This window comes from Meriones unguiculatus (genome assembly GCF_030254825.1).
Source record: "Meriones unguiculatus strain TT.TT164.6M chromosome 13 unlocalized genomic scaffold, Bangor_MerUng_6.1 Chr13_unordered_Scaffold_34, whole genome shotgun sequence".
NCBI classification, from domain to species: Eukaryota; Metazoa; Chordata; class Mammalia; order Rodentia; family Muridae; genus Meriones; species Meriones unguiculatus.
The window spans coordinates 4,442,954-4,464,284 of record NW_026843646.1 but is presented as its reverse complement, the minus strand read 5'-3'; the positions used below and the strand labels follow the sequence as shown (position 1 = coordinate 4,464,284).

General features: G+C 36.2%; 1 protein-coding gene across 1 annotated transcript; it reads right to left on the bottom strand.

Moving 5' to 3' along the window:
• Positions 1–2,287: 2,287 nt before the first annotated feature.
• LOC132650862 (vomeronasal type-2 receptor 116-like) lies at positions 2,288–19,976 on the bottom strand (the record flags this gene model as incomplete). The annotated part of the gene is given in 8 exon segments (XM_060376194.1): positions 2,288–2,784; positions 2,787–3,170; positions 11,246–11,369; positions 13,030–13,257; positions 17,640–18,410; positions 18,412–18,485; positions 19,713–19,881; positions 19,884–19,976. Coding segments are annotated over 8 exon segments (2,340 nt in total), but the record flags the coding sequence as incomplete, so codon positions are not given.
• Positions 19,977–21,331: the final 1,355 nt, after the last annotated feature.

Genomic DNA, 21,331 nt, shown 5'->3' with positions numbered 1-21,331 from the left:
CAGCCCCATCATTTATTATTATTTTATTTTTTAAATTTTTATTGATACATTTTACATCCTTATTGTAGACTCCTCCCTCCTCTCCTCCTGGTCCTACTCTCCCTGTTTCCCCTATCACCCCTCACCTGGCTCCTCAGAGAAGGGGATCACCCCTACCCTATGTCCACCATATCAAGTCGCATCAGGACTCAGTGCATCCTCTTCCCCTGTAGCATGGCAAGGTAGCCACAACAGGGGAATGTGATAGAAAGCTAGCTTGTGGGTGAGGGTGCATTCATATGTGTGTTGGTCCTGCTGTGTTTAAAAGACCTTGTTAACCTCGTGTCCTTCATCCCCTCTGGTGCTTACACTCTGTACAGAGTTCCTTGAGCCCTTAGGGGAGGGAATTGCTAGAGACATCTCATTTAGGGTGGAATGGTCCAAGGCCTCTCACTGTCTGCAAATCAACTGGATGTGGGTCTCTGTATTTGTTCCCATCTGCTGCAGGAAGAAGTTTTCTATGATGGCTGAGTAAGGCATCGATCTGTGATTATGGCTGTGCTCCTTTAAAGCGCAACTATAGCATTTACATTTCTCTGATGTCCCTGGCCTGTGTAGATGCAGGCTCCTGGCCACCCAAGCCATGTTGGATCAAGGTTCCTTTTCATGGAGTGGGCCTCCTGAAACTCAACCAAATATTAATTGGTCACTTCCATGAAATTTGTTCCACAAGCACACCAGCAAATCTTGTAGGCAAGTTACCATTGGAGAGTGAAAGGTGTATGGCTGGATTGGTGTGTACATTCCTCTTTAGGTGGACTATGGTGAATGTTAAGGGAAACACGAGCACCCACAAGCATGCATGCCATGTCTTCAGTGTCTTATGTATTGTTGAAAAAGGAGGCACTTGAGAATAACTATAAAGTTATGCTCCAAGAATCTGACACTTGGTGGAAATTAAACTTTCAGGAGTTAGCATGGCTCCTCTTCATTTTCCTACTTCCTCCTGTATCATGTTATTTTCAGGTATTTCAGACCGAACAAAAAAACATCTTTTCAGGCTGGAAATAGACTGTAGTTTTCAGGTTAGATGGCAGTAGCATAAAATTTGGTCAGTGGTGAACTATACTTATCTGTGTGCATTATTGAAAATATCTAGATTGCAACATGTTTATATTCATGAATGGACTTACATGTATTATAGGGATTTTATGTAGATAATTCACAGTATGATTGCTTAAAACTCTTTCAAAAATTTGCTATTATTTCACCCACTTCCTTCTTTTATATTTATCCTCCTTCATAATTAGAGTACCTCCCGTGGTTTATCCCAATCGGATCAATTGTATCTGCCATTGTATTGCTTACCCACCATGCCTTCTTGTTTCTATAGTTATTCCATGATCAATACTCACAAATCAACATTTGGAGCTAGATGCCCCAGAGTAGAGAATGAAAGATATTTGTCTTCTGGATATGGGTTACCTAAATTATTTTTTTTTACTTATATCTATTTATATGTATGATATTTATCATGATAAACATATTTATGAGTTTTCATTTCCTATCTATTGTGGACAGAATAGCAATGAAGGTGACTGAGCAAGTACTTGTAGAGTGAGATGTCAAGTCATTTTTACGTATGTCAAAGAAAAGAGAGCAGAGTCAGGCAGCAGATTTATAATTTCTGTTTAGAAAATTCTCTACTTTGATTTCTGGAATGGCTCAACCTGTTTAAAAGACACACCACAGAGGGTTTGGGGATTTAGCTCAGTGGTAGAGAACTTGCCTAGCAAGCACAAGGCCCTGGGTTCAGTCCTCATCTCTGGAAAAAAAAAAGACACACCATGGACCCCTTTCCAGAAATTGATTTTCATGCCTCGTCTATAGAAAAATCTCAGATATCACCGAAAGCCCTGTATACTCCACAAAATAACAAAGAAAACAAGTATTTGTTCATGTACTATTTATCTCAATTACTATCATGTAATTACATTTTGAATATGTATATTGTCCAAAAATTAATAAAAAACATGCATAACTTACTAAAATGTGTATTCAGCAGCAGCTTCTATTCTAAAATAGAATGTCTGTGATTGTTCTACAAAGTGAGGGGCTCTTATTTTGTTTAAATATACATTTAAGAAAAAAAGTTACTTAAAAGTTACTTTAAGTTGCTTAAAAAAGTTACTTTAAGTTACTTAAAAAAGTTACTTAAAGTTACTTAAAATAATTTAATTTTAGTATACTAATAGGTTTTATTAGTAAAAAGAAAACTAATATATCAAAATGATAATTTTTTATTTTTAATACATCTCAAAGAGTTTTTATCAGGACTTAAGAGAATAATGTAGCACTTAGGGAAGAAGATGCACCCCAGCAGCCCTGCACTAGAGGCCAATATGGAGAAGACCTCCACAGCCACGACAGCTCTGCCTATGGTGCTCTGGTAGACAGGGATGAAGATGACCCAGACACTGAGGAAGACCAGCATGCTGAATGTCAGGAACTTGGCCTCATTGAATGTGTCAGGCAGGTTCCTTACCAGGAAAGCCACAGTGAAGCTGCCTAAGGCCAGGGTCCCTAAGTAAGCCAGCACACAGTAGAAAGCAGTAACTGAGCCCTTGTTGCATAAAATGATGACATGAGCATGTACAGAGTGTTCATCAGTGTCAATATAAGGAGGTGAGGTTCCCAGCCAGACTCCAGAGAGAATAAATTGGATCAGGACACAGATGGGGATGACAGCATTATAGACGCCTGAGACAAACAACCTTCTCATTGTTCTCCCTGGTTTCATGACCAAAAGGCCAGAATTACAGTTATAGTTTTTGCCAAAATGGTGGAAATAGCCAAGGTGAACACAAATGCAAATGTTATTTGTTGCAGTATGCAGGAGGTTGTGTTCGGGCGTCCAATGAAGAGAAAGGAACAGAGGAAGCAGAGGAGGATGGAGATGAGCAGGGTGTAGCTGAGAGTCCTGTTATTGGCCTTAACAATGGCTGATTCTCGGTGTTTGAGAAAGACTCCCAAAACTGCAATTGTGCTGACAGAGAAGCACATAGCTGTGCATGCCAGCGCCATGCCCAGAGGATCCTCAAATGAAAGGAAGGTCACTGCCTTGGGCAGACAGTTGTTTCTCTCAGGGTTTGGGTACTCATGACTTGGGCAAGTGATGCACTCCTGCTGGTCTGTATGGAGAAATTGGATCAACATTTCACCTTATATAAATATCTATTTGTTGCACATTTAAAGTGTTTTCCAGTGATGTGTGTATTCTGGTATATTCTGCTTCCTGTTACTGCCAAGTACATGAAATCTTTATAATTCACATTTTTACTGTTTATCTTGTTTAATCAAAAATAAGCTTTCTTCTCAGCAGTTTATCACTGTTTCTCAAGGACAGTAAAATCTATTTTACTTGTATTCAGATAAAGTAATACTGTCAAGTGAGCCTTCAAATCTTTTTTTTTACACGTTGAGTTTCTAAGTATGTGTACATTGTATTTTGGTGACATCAATGTATAAATATACTTCATTGTTTCCACCATCATGAATTCTTCTCATTTTTCTTGTTACTCACTGTTTCAGTAGATATTTGTTATCCCACTCCTATAATTTTTCTAAGGTAACATGGGAATATGTTAGGTCTCACCTCCATGACCCATGAAACAGTTCTGATTTGGTGGTAAATATACAGCCCTTGCATCAACAAACTCCAGCTATAATCTCAGACCAATAATTACCTATCTCAGCTGTGGAAGTTTCAAATAAATTTCTATAGTCTTTGACATCCTTTGACTCAGGACAGGACTCTTTGTCTTTCATTAGTAATTCCAGAATAATCCTGGGAATTGTTCTAATTTTCACTCTTGTTCTTCCAGTAATATTCTGAAGACTGAAAAATGACCTGCATGTCATAAATACCATAAATCTACCAAAATGTTTTATCACAAAGGGAGAATGACAGAGCCATATTCACTGAAATTGTTGAGAGTCATTTGCCAGTATAGTTGCTTGATGCTATTCCAGCAAAGCTGGGATTGTTACAATTGTTCTATGACTAACTTCTGTTTTTATTTTTAATTGTTTGCTGCATTACTGGGGACTTTCTGCACTTTGATTCAGTTTCTGTTCTTTTTTTTCTACATAAAAATTATGTCTGAGTCTTTTTTAATTAGGTATTTTTAATTATTTATAGTTTATTCACTTTGTATCTTAACTGTAGCACCCTTGCTCATGCCTTCCACATCTTCCCACACTCATATCCTCCCATACCCCTCTCCAAGTCTGCTGATAGGGAGGTCTTCCTTCCCTTCCCTCTAACCCTAGCCTATCAGGTCTCATCAGAGCTGGCTGCGTTGTAAGGAGAACAGGGACTGCCTCTGAATTTAACTCAGTGGCAAGCTCTTTGATCATCTTCCCTTAACAGGGAGCAACTTTACTAGGTCATAAAGGAAGACGATGCAGCCAGCCCTAATGAGACTTGAGCCTTATGAAAATACTAAACTTAACTTTATCTGTCCACTGTTTGAAAATCTTCTTTATGCCCTGAAAATTGTTAAGCAGAGTTAAGCAGATAGAGAGATGAGACCATTATTTCAGGAGTTTTCTTGGGGTATGTGCCCCTAAATATTATATTGGTGCAGGGTAAACAAATGTAATATGCATACCCTGTGAGGCCTGGAGATTCATGTATAGGTTTAAGATCTTTTATTATAGGCTTAGAGCTCCCTGAAAATGTAGTTTAAAGATAAAAGTTCACAGAGGATACACTCCTGATGGAATAAAACTTAGTAAATAAGATTGACTTAAATAAACTTTTTCTAGTTTGTAGCATAGATAATGATACATATAGTAAAAGGAGATATTTCTTTGTATTTGCTATGCATAAAAAGACCAGTTAAAGTGTTTTTTGTTTCTCTGGACTACACTCATAGTGCAAACAATACCAGCCTAAAAGCAGGCTTTCACATATTAAATGTGTTTTCTGTGAAGGAGACATTCTTTGGATTCTTTAAAGTAGAGTTATAGGGCTAATAATGATAATCAAATATGTTTTGTGTGTACTTTTTAAATTGTAACAGAACTTTTATCCCTGGATAATGAAAAAAAAATCAAACACCCATTCTGTACCACTTGTATAATCATTAATCTGTGTTTGTACTGTGAAACTTGTACAAACAAGAAGAGCCTTGTCAACAATAAGTCAGAGCCAAAGAAAGGTCTTAATGTTATAAGTCAGCTGCTAGATTCCACTGACCACATCAGCTGACTAACTCCCTCTCATCGTTGACACCTCATCAGCTCTCTGGAGCACCCTGTAGGCAAAAACCTCTCCTTTCCATGCTCGGGATTGCCCCACAGAAAGGCTCCTGGCACAAGCTCACAGAGAATGAACTGCCAACAGTAAAGCATGCAAGGGACAGATATGAGATTTCTGCACATATATAACACTTGTGCAGCTTTGTCTTTATGGGGACACCTAAGAGCAAGACCAAAGCTTTCTCTGACTCTTTTGTCACCTAATTTGACTGCCTTGTGTAGCCTCAATAACAGAAGTTGTGCTTATTCTTATTGCAACTTTATATGCCAAGGCTGGTTGATATCCATGGGGGACTTGTTTTTTTGGAAAGAAAGGGAGGAGGGGCACATTGGGTTGGGAGGGTCTGAGAGGAGAGGTGTGAGCAGATGTTGTGATAGTACACAAATTAATTAATAATATAATAAAAAGAAATAATAGCTTTGTAATAGAAATGAGTGAAACAGAAGCAAAGAACACAATACATAGAATTAACCAAAGGAAGAGCTGTCTCTTTCTGAAGATAAAGAAAATTGACAGACCTATATCTCAAGTAAATTAAGGAAAAAATAGAGTACTCAAATTAACAGAATCAGAAATTACAGAAAAACTTTATTACAGAATTCAACGAAATTCAGAATATTTTAAGGAAATATGTTTAAAACATACTATATTCTAGTCAGCTTAAAAGTGGTCATGAGATGGATAAGTTTTAGATTTGTTCAAGCAACCATTAGTCAAAGTTGAATTCAACAACAATTCAGCAACCTAATTAGACCTAAATAGACCCAAGTGTAAATTCAAAAAATTACAAAAGGCTCCCACCAAAAAAGAAAAGGATGAAAGTTCAAACAAGGAGAATCCAAGATGGTGGAGACCAGTGTGCACCTTATCTGAGGGGCAGAGATGCAGAGACTCTGAGACCAGTGTATGGACAGGTGGCCAGATCCACAGAATCAACTTTGCTGCTTCCTGTTCTGAACAGGTCATCCAAGAAATGGAGTCCATCTGATACAGGCCCTCTGTGGCCATCTCACAGAATCAGGAGTAACAAAATTTGGGCCACCTGCCCCTTCATATACTCCAGTGAGTTTGGATCCCCATATCCAGGAACTGTTTGCTCTAGAAGTCAGAATTTGGATCTCTTCTGCTCCCTGTAGGGCAGCTTCAGGTTTACTGGGAGAGCATCTAAGCCACCAAGCTACTGTTTACTGGTCACCCTGTGGACACCATGTGAACAATAAAATTACAGGGATGGCAGATCCAAGAAGGCAGAGCTCAGAGGAATCTGAGTACAGGGATCACAGTTTGGGGCAGGCCTGTAAGCAGCAGCCCAGCTTTATTCTGAGGAATCCCCCGGATACAACCCGAGGCACCTGCCCCTTGCAGATGACCACCAGTACCTGCACTCTAAAATTCATGGTTCCAGTGCATGCACACCCTTGTCCTTCAGTTCACCAGTCCCTACATGTTTATGTGTCTATACACTGCCATGTGCCCTGCCCTTCAAGATGCTGGCATCTGAACTGCCAGTATCCATTCCTGAGCAACTGTACATTTGACAACTTCCTGAATACTACTCTAAACTCCAAAAGCAGGAGGATCCAGTCTTTGGTACAGTTTCCAGGAAGAAACAGGTAAGTCTACAGAGAACCAGATGGCCAAAGGCCAGTATAGAAACACAGTCAACAAAAACTGGGACATCCTGGCTCCACCAGAACCCACCCCTGAGAGCAATGGATATTCTAATACAGCTGAAACACAGAAAAGGGACATTAAATCTATGTTTATGAAGTTATTAGAGACGTATAAAGAAGAAAAGAACAAATGTCTCAAAGAAATAGAGGGCAAACAAAGAGAGGCCATCATATATAAGAAACCACAATTAAATAGGTGAAAGAAATTATTAAAAATATTCAATTATTGAAATGGAATTTGAATCAATAAGAAAACACACAGAAAATCCTGGAGATGGAATACGTAGGGAAGAGATCAAGTACCATAGAGATAAGCATCACCTACAAAATACAAGAAATGGAGGAGAGAATCTCAGGCATTGAAAATACAATTGAAGAAACTGATCTATCTCTCAAAGAAAACATATAATCAGAAAAGTTCAAGGACTCCATGAAAATGTAAAGCCTAAGAACAATAGGAATAGACTAAACAGATGATTCCAGGCTCCAAGGTACAGAATATATTTTTAATAAATATCATAGACGAAAATTTCTCCAACCTTAAGAAATAATAACCTTAAACATACAAGAGGCTTACAGTACACTAAATAGACTAGAACAGAAAAGAAAATTATCTTGCCATAAGATAATCAAAACAATAAATCTACACAATGAAGAAAAAATATATCAAAAGCACAAAGGAAAAAGATCAAGTGAAATATAAAGGCAGACCTATTAGGACCACACCACACTTTCCAACAGAGCCTATGAAACCCAGAAGGGCCTGGGGAGATGTCATGCAGACATGAAGTGACCACAGATTCTAGAGCAGACTACTGTACTCAGCAAAACTTATAATCAACAGAGATGGAGGAAACAAGATATTCCATGACAAAACTAAGTTAAAACAATGTCTGTGCACTATCCCTGACCTTGAGAAGCTACTAGAAGGAAAACTCCAACCCAATGAGATCACCTACACCCACGAAATACACGATATAGATAACATCAGAAGTTGGGCTGGAGAGATGGCACTGGCTGTTCTTCCTAAAGGTTCCTGAGTTCAATTCCCAGCAACCACATGGTGGCTCACAGCCATCTATAATGAGATCTGGTGCCCTCTTCTGGCATGCAGGTGTACATGCGGGTAGAACACTGTATACATAATAAATAAATCCTTTAAAAAAAAGAGAAAAAATCAAAACAAGCACATAAATACACTATCCGCAATAACACCACAATAAAAGGAACCAAAATTCATTGATGACCAGTATCTCTCAACATCAATGGAGTCAGCAATCCATTAAAAAGACACATGCTAACAGAATAGTTATAGAAACAAGATCCTACATTCTGCTGCATACAATAAACACACTTCAGCCCCAAAGATAGACACTACCTTGGAGTAAAGTGCTAAAAAAAGGTTTTCCAATCAAATGGAACCCAGGAGTAAGTGGCACTACCATCTTAATATCTAATAAAATAGTCTTCCAAATGAAATTATTCAAAAGAGAAGTGAAGGATATGTTGTCCTCATCATACAAAAATCCACCATGAGGACAATATCTTGAACAACTATGCCCCAAATAGAAGGGCACCTGCATTTGTAAAAGAAACATTATTAAAACTTCAATCACATATCAGTCCCAACACAGTAATAATGGTAAACTTTATGACCTCACTCTCGCCAAGTGACAGATCATTGTCACAGAAGCTAAACAGTGAAATAATGAAGCTTACATAGGTCATGCATCAAATACCTAATAGAAGTCCTAAAAAATGGTCACCCAGACACAAATATGTCTTCTCTGCAAATCAAGGAATTTTCTCCAAAATTGAGCATATATTCAGGCAAAAAGCAAGTCTTAACACATACAATAAGACTGAAATAATCCATTGGATCCAATTACACGACCATGTTCTAAATCTGGACCTCAACAATGACAGAAAGAGCGAAATGCCTACACATACACATGGAACCTGAACAATTCTACTCAATAACAGGTGTCATGGAAGAAATAAAAAAGTAATTAAAGATGTCCTAGAATTCAATAAAAATTAAGGCACAACATGCCCAAACTTATGGGACATAATGCCAGCAGTGCTAAGAGGAAAACTGATAGACTAAATGCCTTCATATAGGAATTTGAGACATCTCCTACAAGCAATCTAATAACACAACTGAAAGACCATGAATAATACAACAAGATGTAGACAGGGCCAAGAGGAGTAGAGGGCTGGAAATAATCAAATTCAGTGCTGAAATCAATATACTAGAAATGAAATGATTCAAAGAATCATCGAAACCAAGAGCTGATTCTTTGAGAATATCAACCAGAGAGACAAACTCTTACCAAAATAACTAAAAGTCAGAAAGACACTATCCAAATGAACAAAATAAAAAAGGAAAAGGGTGATAGAAAGATGGAAATCGAAGGAATCATTAGGTCTTACTTCAAAAGTCTATACATCACAAAAACTTAATATCTATATAAAACGGACAATTTTCATGGTAGATTCCACTTAGCAAAGTTAAATCAAGATCAGGTAAATAAAACATCCTATCTTACCCAAGGAAATAGCGGAAGTCTTCAAAAGTCCCTATCCAAAAAAGCCCAGAGCCAGATGGTTTCAGCTCAGAATTCAACCAGACTTCAAAGAAGAGTAAATACAAATACTCTTCAAACAATCCCACAAAATAGAAACAGAAGGAACATTAACAAATTAATTCGATGAAGACACAGTCACATCACAGTCAAGACCCAAAAAAGACATAAACTTCAGACCAATTTCCATCATGAACAATGACACAAAAAACTCAGTAAAATACTCGCAAAACAAATACAAGAACACATAAAAGATATCATCCACCACTGTCAAATAAGCTTCATCCCAGGCATGCAGGAGTGGTTCAGTCTATAGAAATCCATCAATTTAATCCACCACATAAACACACAGAAGGAAAAGAATTCCATGATCATTTCCATAGATTCCAAAAATCCAATGGCTGTTTATGTATAAAATTTTGGAGAGATCAGGGTCACAAAGCACATACCTAAACATAGTAAAGTCAATATACAGCAACCCTATAGCCAACATTAACCTAAACAGAGAGAAACACAAATCAATCCCAATTGAGGACTTCTATTAGGTATTTGATTCATGACCTTTGTAAGCTTCATTTGTAAGCTTCATTTGTAAGCTTCATTTGTAAGCTTCACTGTAAGCTTCATTTGTAAGCTTCACTGTAAGCTTCATTTGTAAGCTTTGTAAGCTTCATTTGTAAGCTTCACTGAAATCAGGGACAAGGCAAAGCTCTCTGCTCTCTCCATATATTTTTAACATAGGAATTGAAGTCATCTGTCACTCTGCAAGGAATTTAACCTATGATAGCATTAGATCTTAGAATATAAAGAACATTTAATTTTCAACATTTGATCATTTCCAATAATACATAAAAAATTCTGTTTGTATTATGGTTGTCTAAGGATTGGCCTTTATAATAGAATAAATAGTAGATTCTCATCATTATATTAATGTATTTTCTTTCTGACTTTTTATTTTTCTGTAAAAATTTTCATTTAAAAAATAATATAATTACCTCACTATGCCTCTTCTTTTTCATTTCTCTAAGTCATCTCCCAGACCCACCTTATATTTATTCACTCTCAAATACATAGGCTCTTTCTTTTCTCATTAAATGTGTTTCTGTCTTGGTGTGTGTGTTTGTATATAAAAATGCAACCTGCTCATTCCATATGATTTTACTTATATATGTTATCACACAGTTGACCACAACCCTAAAAAGGCAGCCATGTTTTCATTTACAAAGACTTGCTTTTTTCTATTGTTGATACTGAAAATAACAACTGTGTTGTAAATGCAGTTCAGTTTCTTATGCATTCAGAAACAATCAGATATGTAGTTTTCCTGGAGTTACTTTGAAGAAAGAATCATTAGGTTTGTTAATCACAGAAATACAAATCTATCCTGGACAACTGGAGAACTCACAATTAATGGAGAGCTCATAACATGGAACACTGCAAGAGCTGAGATGGTCATTCCGTGCACCCAAAGGTTGGTTTTTGAAAGTAGGGTGCATATGACACAATAGCATGAGAATTGCCACTCTAAATTCACACATTGTGTGGTTTCAGCAATGATTAATGGATTTAAGGATGAGTGTTAGAGACATATGGAACAGCACTACATTATGACACCAAGGTCACTTCTTAACTTTCCCCCTCTGCATTCCCAAGCAGTTTGAGTAAAAGTATTATTTTTCTACCTGTCTGGTTAGAAATATGCTGCTCTGGACAAAATGCACAAGAAAAACAGCAGACTGGCCTTTCTTTTTGTAGAACTTTCCAGAATCCTGGACCACAGCTCTGTGTACATACAGATTGCGGAGTCTGAAAGCAACACAGAAAAACTGGTCACGGTATCGAACATCACTTTAAAATAGTTTAGGCTAAATACACGTAACCTATGGAAATTGCATTTGTTTATGAGGAACTCTGAGGTTTTAATGTGGGAATGTAGAATGGAGATTTCAAATTACCACACTTTCCAATACTAAATGTTCAACATCCCTTTTTGGTGACCAAACTATGACTCACTACTGCCTATCCTGTGTGAAATGTGTTGGACATCAAGATATCCTCTTCTGTGAGGCAGAAAGCCAGAACTTATTTTATTGTATGAATTTTGGGACAGTTGGATTTTAAGACAAGTATCCAATCATAAAACTTGCCTCCAAGCACACTTATTTCTACCTTTATATTTCCAATCTTATAGTAACACCCATGCACTCTGATTCAGCTGCAAAAGGAAGTTCAATTTTCTCATGAAAATGTTTCGGCCATTGGTGAATTATAATCTGTTACTGTGACTCTTACCCTTGACTCCCAATGTTAGGGGTTGTTTTATGCCTTTCTTTTCAAACATTAGTGATGTCATCAAATGGGACTTTCACCAGTTGCATTCTTTATAACATAACTAATAAAATCCTAGTGCAATTTTAGTTTGTTATACGTTAGAAATTTTGTAGGACAGGAAATATTTTTATCTTAGATCTCTTTTCTGCCCTGGTTTGGCAGTTTCTGTCTAATGAATATGTACATATTAACAGGAATGTGTTTCTGGATAACTGGATTAGCTGTTAAGAGTGCACATAGCTCTTGAAATGAAATATAAGTTCAGTTCCTGAAACACATATTGGGCAGCTCATATACATTGCTTAGAGAAATGTCTTGTGTCCAAATCCATAATTTATTAATTATTTATGCTAGCTCACATCCTTGTAAAATTATTGATATGCTTGAGTATGAGTTATGTGAATGGAAGGATGCTTGAGCATCAGCTAGCCTTTATAATTAAGATGTGAAAATTTACAGAACTTTGTGTGCATGTGTGTGTTTACATATAGAAACACACATACATGCCTTTATATAACCATGAGCACGCAATCATTCATTCACTGCATTATGAATCAACACAAACATTCAAATTCAATTCATCTAATTGTAGCTAAGGAATTAGCTGACATTATGTGTGCATTTGTATGTATATTTATATGTGTATGTATATACATATATGTAATTCTGAAATATTAGTTCATTTCTGATTTAATGTCATCAAACAGAACTAAAGAGATGTTTTAGTATTTAACATGCATGCCACATAAGCAGGAAAACATGAATTTGATCATGATGAAAGGATGGAAGTAAAGTTGTGTACAGAAAAATAGGCCTGTAATCCAAACTTTATGATCATGAAGACAGAGAACGTAGGTAATTCTGTCCACTGAGTTCAGCAAAATCAGAAAGTAAGGGTTTCACAGATAAAAATAAAGTTGACAGCAATTGAGGAAGATAACCACAGTTGATTGGGATTTAAGAAGCACACGTATTCAGGTGCATGAACACCCACACACAAGCTAATATTCACAATAGACATAAGAAATTAAAATTTCACAATCATTTTAAAAGTTCAAAGAATCATTACACAATCAATTTTTATAATTCTTTACAAATAATTCCCTTCATATTAAATACTGAAAATTTTCCAGACCTGTTTTAATTTGCTTGGCCATTGAATCAGAACTTCATTGATGAAAAAGCCTTGATCTTGTGCACTCTTGAAGACAAACTCTCCCATTTTAAGTAACAATGCATTTCGTAAACTATATGCAATAAAGTTTTGTATATCATATGTTTCCCTAATATTCTTGTTCTCATCAAAGCTTATTTCATCTCCAGCAGCATTTATAAATTTAATTTTCCTCAGAAATGGATGTCGCTGAAGAGAGACATCATATGATATGAGTGGCCCACACAGATTACTGGCTGACTTTAAAGAGAAGTTAATTTTCCCTCTCTCTAACATTGCTTATTTTTGTAAGTGCTTAATTTGTTTACTCATCTTCCCAGTTGTTTAGTGAAATTAAAATTATTTCCCATAGAAATAATGCAAGAGCTACTGAACACAAGTAGAAATATTGTCTATGAGATGCAAGATAGTATAGTGTGTAGCATGTCCTTAGTTGAAAAATGGTCCTGTGTCTTTCCCCAGGACCAGAAAATAATATTTCCATTTAGAAGATGTAGACTTGAAGAGGATCCAAAATGGCGGCACCCAGTGGACATGGTTACTAAGGATTCGACTGTAGTGACTTCACAACAAGTGAGAGATCATGCTGTGGACTTGAAAAATCCAGTGTCTATGCTTCACAACAGTACAGAAGATACTAGAAGGAAAACCCCAACCAAAGGAAGTAAACAACACCCAGAGAAACACAGAAAATAAAAAGCACCGCTGCTGCAAAACCAAAAGAACAGAAACACAAAAACTTGCTGCAATCATAAAAATCAAAATAACAGGTACTAGCAACCATTAATCATTACTATCACTCAACATCTATGGACACAAATCCTCAATTTAAAAAAAAAACACAGACTAACACAGTGGATGCGTAAACAGGACTCATCAATCTGCTGCCTACAAAAAATTTTAAAAACAAAGGAAGACATTACCTCAGAGTGAAGAGATGGAAATAGGTTTTTCAAGGAAACTGACCTAAGAAGCAAGTTGAAAGAAGCCATCCTAATATCTAATAAAATAATCTTTTAACTGAATTTATTCAAAACAGATGAGAGAGGACACATATCATAGCAAAAAGCTACATATGATGGAAAAAAAATCCACCAAGATGATATCTCAATTTTGAATGTTTTGCTCCAAATACAAGGGCACCTACATTTGTAAAAGTAACATTACTGAAGCTTAAATTATACACTAATACAGCCACAGTAATACTGCAAAACCCCACACTCACCAAAGTACAGGTCATGAAGACTGAAAATAGAGAAACAATTAAACTAACATATGCACAGATCAAATAGATTTACAGAATTTTCACCCAGACAAAAAGAATATACCTTCTTTTCAGCACCTTACAGAAGTTTCTTCAAAATTGCCCTTTAACTTTGACAGAGAGTGAGCCTCAAAAAATACAATAAGGTTGAAATAACCTTTTTATCTTATCAGACCACCATGGATTAAAGCTAGATATCAATAACAATGGAAACAAGAGAAAACCTAAAAAAAATATCTCATGGAAAATGAACAACTCAGTGACCACTGAGTCAGGGAAGAAATAAAGATTTTTTAGAATTCAGTGAAAATGAAGGGACAACATGCCTAAACTTCTGGGGCACAATGAAAGCAGTGCTAAGGAGAAGTTTCATAACATTAAATGTCTTCCTAAAAAGGATTAAGGCATTCTCATAGTAGCAACTTAAAAACACCTGTAAAAGCTCTAGAACAGACAGAAGTAAACACACCGAAGATGAGTTGACAGCAGGAAATAATCAAACTCATGGATGAAATCAGTATCATAGTAAAAGCCAAGAGCTGTTTCTTTTGAGAACATCAACAAGATAGGCATACCTCTAGACAAACTAACAAAAAGTCAGAGAGACTGTATCCAAATAAACAAAATCAGAAATGAAAAGGGGGAATAACTCCAAAGAATCATTAGATATTATTTCAAAAGACTGAATTCCAAAGTTTTTAGATTTTTCAAAAATCTGAAGGAAATCGAAAATTTTCCTGATAGGTTTCACTTACCAAAGTTAAATCTAGATCAGGTAAGCAGGTTAAAGAGTTCTATAACCCCTAAGAAAATAGAAGCGGTCATCAGAAATCTACCAAACAAACAAACAAACAAACAAAAATCCCAGAACCAGATGGTTTTAGCATGGAATTCTACTAGAGTTTCAAAGAGGAGCTCACACCAATATTTCAGAAACTATTGTACAAAATGAAACAGAAGGAATATTGCCAAACTCAGTCCCATGAATCCACAGTCACACTGGTACCTAAACCACAAAAGGACCCAACAAAGAAAGAAAAGTTCAAACCCATTTCCCTTAAGGACTTTAATGCAAAAATACTCAGTAAGATACTGGTAAAACCAGTCCAAGACCACATCAAATACATCATCCACTATGATCAAGTAAGCATCATCACAGGGATGCAGGGATGGTTCAACATATTTAAATCCATCACTGTAATTCACTGAAAGAAAAAAAATAAATAAACATGTTCATCTCATTGTATGCAAAAAAAAAGCCTTTGATAAATTTGTTCACCACTTCATGATAAAAGCCCTGTAAGGATCAGGGATACAAGGCACTACATAAACATAATAAAGGTAATATACAACAATCTGATAACCAAAATCAAATTATATGGGGAGAAACTCAAAGCAATTACACTAAAGTCACAGAAAAATACAAAGCTGCCCACTCTCTTCATAGCTTTTCAGTGTAGTACATTAAGTTCTAGCTAGAGTTATAAGACAACTACAAAACATAGGGATCCAAATTGGAAAGGAAGAAGTCAAAATTTCCCTATTCACAGATGATACACTATTATATATAAGTTTTACCAGAGATGTTCTACAGTAGGCAAACCCCTTCACCTCTTCAGTAAATTGGCTGTTATAAAATTAACTTATAAAATCAGTAGTCCACATGACTAAAACCGATAAATGGGCTTATAAAAATTAGGAAAACAGGATACATCACAATAACCTGAAATAATATAATATATCTTGGTGTAACTACCCAAGCAAGAGAAAGACCTCTATGACAAGAACTTCACATCTCTGAAAAAAGAAACTGAAAAAGACATCAGAAGATGGAAATATCACCCATGCTCATGGATTGGTCAAATTAACATACTAAAAATGACAATCTTACTAAAAGCAATCAACAGATTCAATGCAATTACTATTAAAATACCAGCACAATTCTTCACAGACCTTAAAAGAACAATTCTCAACTTCATATGGAACACACACACACACACACACACACACACACACACACAAAAACAGAATAGCTAAAACTTTCTGTATAATAAAAGAACTTCTGGAGGCCCTGACTTCAAGTTGTACTACAGTGCAATAGTAATAAAATCTTATGGGACAAAATGAAAGCAGTGCTAAAAGGAAGTTCATAGCACAAAGTGCCACCAGAAAGAAGTTTGAGACATTTCATACAAGCAACTTAATGACACACCTAAAATCCCTTGGGGGGCAAAAAACAAGCAAACACACTAGAGGAGTAGACAATTAGAAATAATCAAACTCAGAGCTGTGATCAATGAATTAGAAACAAAGAAAACAATTCAAAGAATCAGTGAGAGCTAGTTCTTTGAGAAAATCAACAAGATAGACAAACCCTTAGATAAACTAAATAAAAGGCAGAGAGAAATTATCCAAATTAGCAAAATCAGAAACAATAAAGAGGACATAACAACAGATACTGAGAAAATCGAAACAATCATACAAAAGCCTGTATGCCACAAAATTTGAAAATCTAAACGAAATGGACAATTTTCTTAATAGATTCCATTTACCAAAATTAACTCAAGATTGGGTAGATAGATTAAATAGTCCTATATGCCCCAAGGAAAAAGAAGCAATGTCAAAAGTATCCCTTACAAAAAAGCCCAGGGCCAGAGGGCTTCAGTGCAGAATTTTACAGACCTTAAAAAGAGCTAACTCCAATTCTTTTCAAACTGTTCCACAAAACAGAGGAATAATGAACATTACCAAACTAATTCTATGAGGCCACAGTCACCTTGATACCTAAAGCTCACGAAGACCCAACAACAACAACAAAAAGACCTTAGACCTATCTCTCTTATGAACATTGATGAAAAAATACTCAATAAAATACTTGCAAACCAAAACCCAGAATACATAAAATATATCATCCACCATGACCATGTAGGCTTCATCCTAGGCATGCAGGTTCAATATACAGAAATCCCTCATTGTAATCAATCATATAAACAAACTGAAGGAGGAAAAAACCACATGGTCATCTCCTTAGATGCTAAAAAAGCATCTGACAAAAGCCAGTACCCATTCATGTTTAACTAAGTCTTGGAGGCATCAGGGATACAAGTCACATCCCTAAACATAGTAAAGACAATATACAGCAAGCCTATAGCCAACATGGAACTAAATGGAGAAAAACTTAAACCCTTTTCTATTTTAACTTATACTTCTAATTATAAGATGAAAATATTCTATTGGATTGACCACAGCAAATTACTTAGTAATAACATAAGATTCTAAGCTTCGCCCGCTTATGAGTGAGGCTTACCTGCCATGGTAGAAGCCAGTCTGTGTTTCTGTCTTCTTTAGATCCCATTTCAGTATTTCTCAATAGCATTTTATGTAGGGCGTGGGCCACTGCATACACTGCATTCCATATGGAGTAGCTGGGCTCAGAAATAGTTATCATGTCATTTATTTTATCCTTAGTCTTTAGGGAAATATTCACTGGACAGGGTTTATGATTTCCACATCGCAAAGCAGGAGGTGAACAATTAAAATTATCAATCCAGAATTTAGAGAAGTAAACATCTCCTGGGTAATGGGAAGGAGTAAGGGCCTCAAGAAAGTGCTTGAAGCCAGGGATAGTTCTCTTTTTTAAAAATGATAAGCTTCCACTGAATAGGTTTATCAAAACATGCTTTTTACTTGTTATAGACTCTAAGTATGTCGAGTGTGGCTTTGCAAAGATCCACACCTTCCTTCTGATTACAAAGATATTATGAATGTCTACACAGAAGAACAGCAAGTCATCTATATCACCATAAAATAAATTCACATTTACTCGTGTATGTTGTTTCAAGTTCTGCAAACCATAACCATATTTTACGTTTTCCTTAAAATTATCTAGGAGTTTTTCTGTAAAGGCCAAACAGATATCTTCTGATACCATCTTTACTTTCAGGTCAAAGAGAAACTCCCTTCCTCTCTGATCATCAGACACAATGAGCCCCACCCACTTCCAGCCAAAGTGGAGCAATAAAGAAATCACTGCTTGGGCTAGACCTCTGTCTTTAGTAGACAACTGATAAAGGGTTGGGGAATGTATCTTTGTCACTAAGCATGGAATCAAATGGTCCATATGTAACCTGAAGAAGCAAAGAAAAAAGTGATTCTGAGTTTCAGGTATTTGGAATCATCACCCTGAGTGAGGAAGTTACTTAATAATTCAAATATGAGGGTTAAAGGCCTGAATATTGTTAAGGAGGATGTCTTTTGTGAGATTATCTTGTCCCTAAATCATGTGTTGTAATACAGTCTTTTACAAATACCATAGGCTCCAAAGGTATTAAGGTGTCTGAAGCAGTCAATAAGCTGTTCACTGGCTATGAAAGGCAAGATAGATCTCTCTTGTTGTAGTAACAATGCAAAAGAGTATCTGATGTAGAGAAAACTGCAGAAAGCATTAACAGGTACTTTCTTGTCACATAACACCATATTTCCAAGAACCTTCATCTGTAGGAAAGCAAATATGGAAATAGACTAATAAAGTTTTTAGAGATTCAGTTTCTTAAGTTAAAAATGGTTCAAGTTGTGATGACCTGGGGCCTCATTGCCAGGGTTTACTGTATCATAGAGTTGATAGAGACAAAACTGAGACAGATGTAAATCATTGTTTTTTATTTTTTATTACATTAGGTTAAAACACATTTATGAATTGTTTAACTGAGTGATAACAATGAGAGTTACCATGTGGTTTTTTTAATCTTGATTATTGCTGACCCTTGTGCTCACCAAGTATGTTCTCTGTTTGTAGTAATGACTGATGACAGATGTATTTCTTCAGTGTAGCCTTGCAAGAGTCAATTGTATGATACAGCTAAGTGGTTGGTCTCTGTAGGTGCTATTCTGGGATCTAATTTCCTGAATGAGATCATTAATTCCTTGAAAGTTTTCCATCAGTGATGGCATTAAACATTGTTCCAAACTTAGTTACATGTCCTGGACTTTCTTTTTCCATATGTGAGGTATTGACAACTGTAGGAATTTTGAGATGATTATATGCTAGATTGGGTAGTTAGGTATCTTTGCTGTAGAATTTGACTTATCATCAAATATAGACTGAGTATCTGTCATAAATAATCCACTATTTGGCGATAGAATCATGGATACTACTAAGTGATCTGCTTAGATATTCCCAGAATTTGCTGTCCATGATTTTCACCACTCTGTCATCTGTTAAGTATTGCTATATCAAAATAATTTGTTCACTGCTATTTGAAATCTGCCTACACTAAATATAATACACTTCTCTGTTTTCTTTTGTTTGTTCTGTTATTGTTTTTCATTGGTTTGTTTGTTTTGGTCAGGTCTGTGATTGTGCTTAAAATATCTTTCTAACTTACTTGTGGGGCATTGTAGAGCTCTGACAGTTTTGCAATTGCAGCAGAAAATTCCGGCTTGTTTCCTGAAAGGATTCCTAGAGCCTTCTGTTGAGTGTTGCACTTGTAGTTAGGGATATAATCACTCCTTCCAGACAGCCACATCAGAGGGCCCTCCAAAGTTTTTTTCTGTTAGACTTAAAGGCATTGTAGATGTGGGGACCCAAAGTTATATTGGGAAGCAGGTTTGAGTCCTTATTAATCTCTTCAATGGCAAAGTATAAGGTCAGCAAATATTGATAGTTTCTCCAATTGTATCTAAACCAGAGGAACAGAATGATGGGTATTTTCAGTACATTTTTCTCAAAAAGTCTTTTATCAAATAGAGGAACCTAGAGGTCCTAGCCTTTGACTTTTCTTGTGACATATAAATCTTGTGTGAATGAGCCCATGACAACCCAGGAACATCATCGAATGGCTCCTAAACTCTCAGAAGTTTAACTGTTTCTAACATTTTTGGTGTACATTGTGTGCATAAAATATCACGTGTTTATATCATATGAGTACTGAATACATAGGTGCTTATGTTGTTTTGGCTCATGCAAGCACAGGATTATGGAAGAGTCACTAAAGTATTCACTAGAAATATAAGTAAGAGCTTCATGTCCATTTATATGGTAATTATTCTATATCATACTCACTCGAAAAAATTCTAACAAGTTTATATGCACTCTTAGTGTTAAAGTGTCTCTTTGTGGTATATAGATAGACCACTTTGAATAAAAGCTAGCATCAGTTCTCAGTGCCCACATGGTGGCCTTGGAAACATGGTTAGCTGCAGTTCCTAAGAGTCCTTCTGGCATCTTTGGGCACCAGGCACACCTGTGGTATTCACACACACACACACACACACACACACACATATATATGAAGGTGAGCTCTCAAGTTCACGAAATAAGAATAAATAAGCATGCGCAAAATAGTGTTCTTGGGTTTGAAAAATGATATGTTATGACTAGTTGCTGCTCTTGTGGAGGACCCTGAAAACAGTAGCCAGTTTTAGATTCCAATAGTGTGTAACCCCATTTCTAGGGGATCCATGTCCTCCACTGGTCTCTGAAGGGACCATGTACACAAGTGGGACACACACAAACATGTAGGAAAAACACTCATAAACATAATGTAAAAAATTAATAAATCTTTACAAAAATTCAAAAAGTAGTAAAAAAATGTAGTAAAGGAAAGGTGTTTCTCTAAGCTCGCAGATTAAATGAATGAGTAGAGTTTCCTGGGTAAGGCAGGGGCAAAAGTAACTTAAAGTAGCATATAAAAGAGAGGAAAACCTCCAAGTACATTAAGACAGTACAAAAGTGCTCACAATGGGAGAAAGTGGATTTAAAGGTTTATAAATGAAAGTTTTAAATGTCCAGAAAAAGTGGTTTAAAGTATGTGAAAATGAGACTTAAAGAGTTTAAAATTTCAGAGTTTTAGAATATTAATCAGTGAAGTTCTGATATACTATGAAAACCACCAGGTGAAAGCACTGGCTAGTTTTCTCATAGTTACAGGATCAAAGTTTTTAATGTCCTTTCATTCCTGCTGAAGATATACTTCAATGCTTCTCATTGTGCTGAAATCT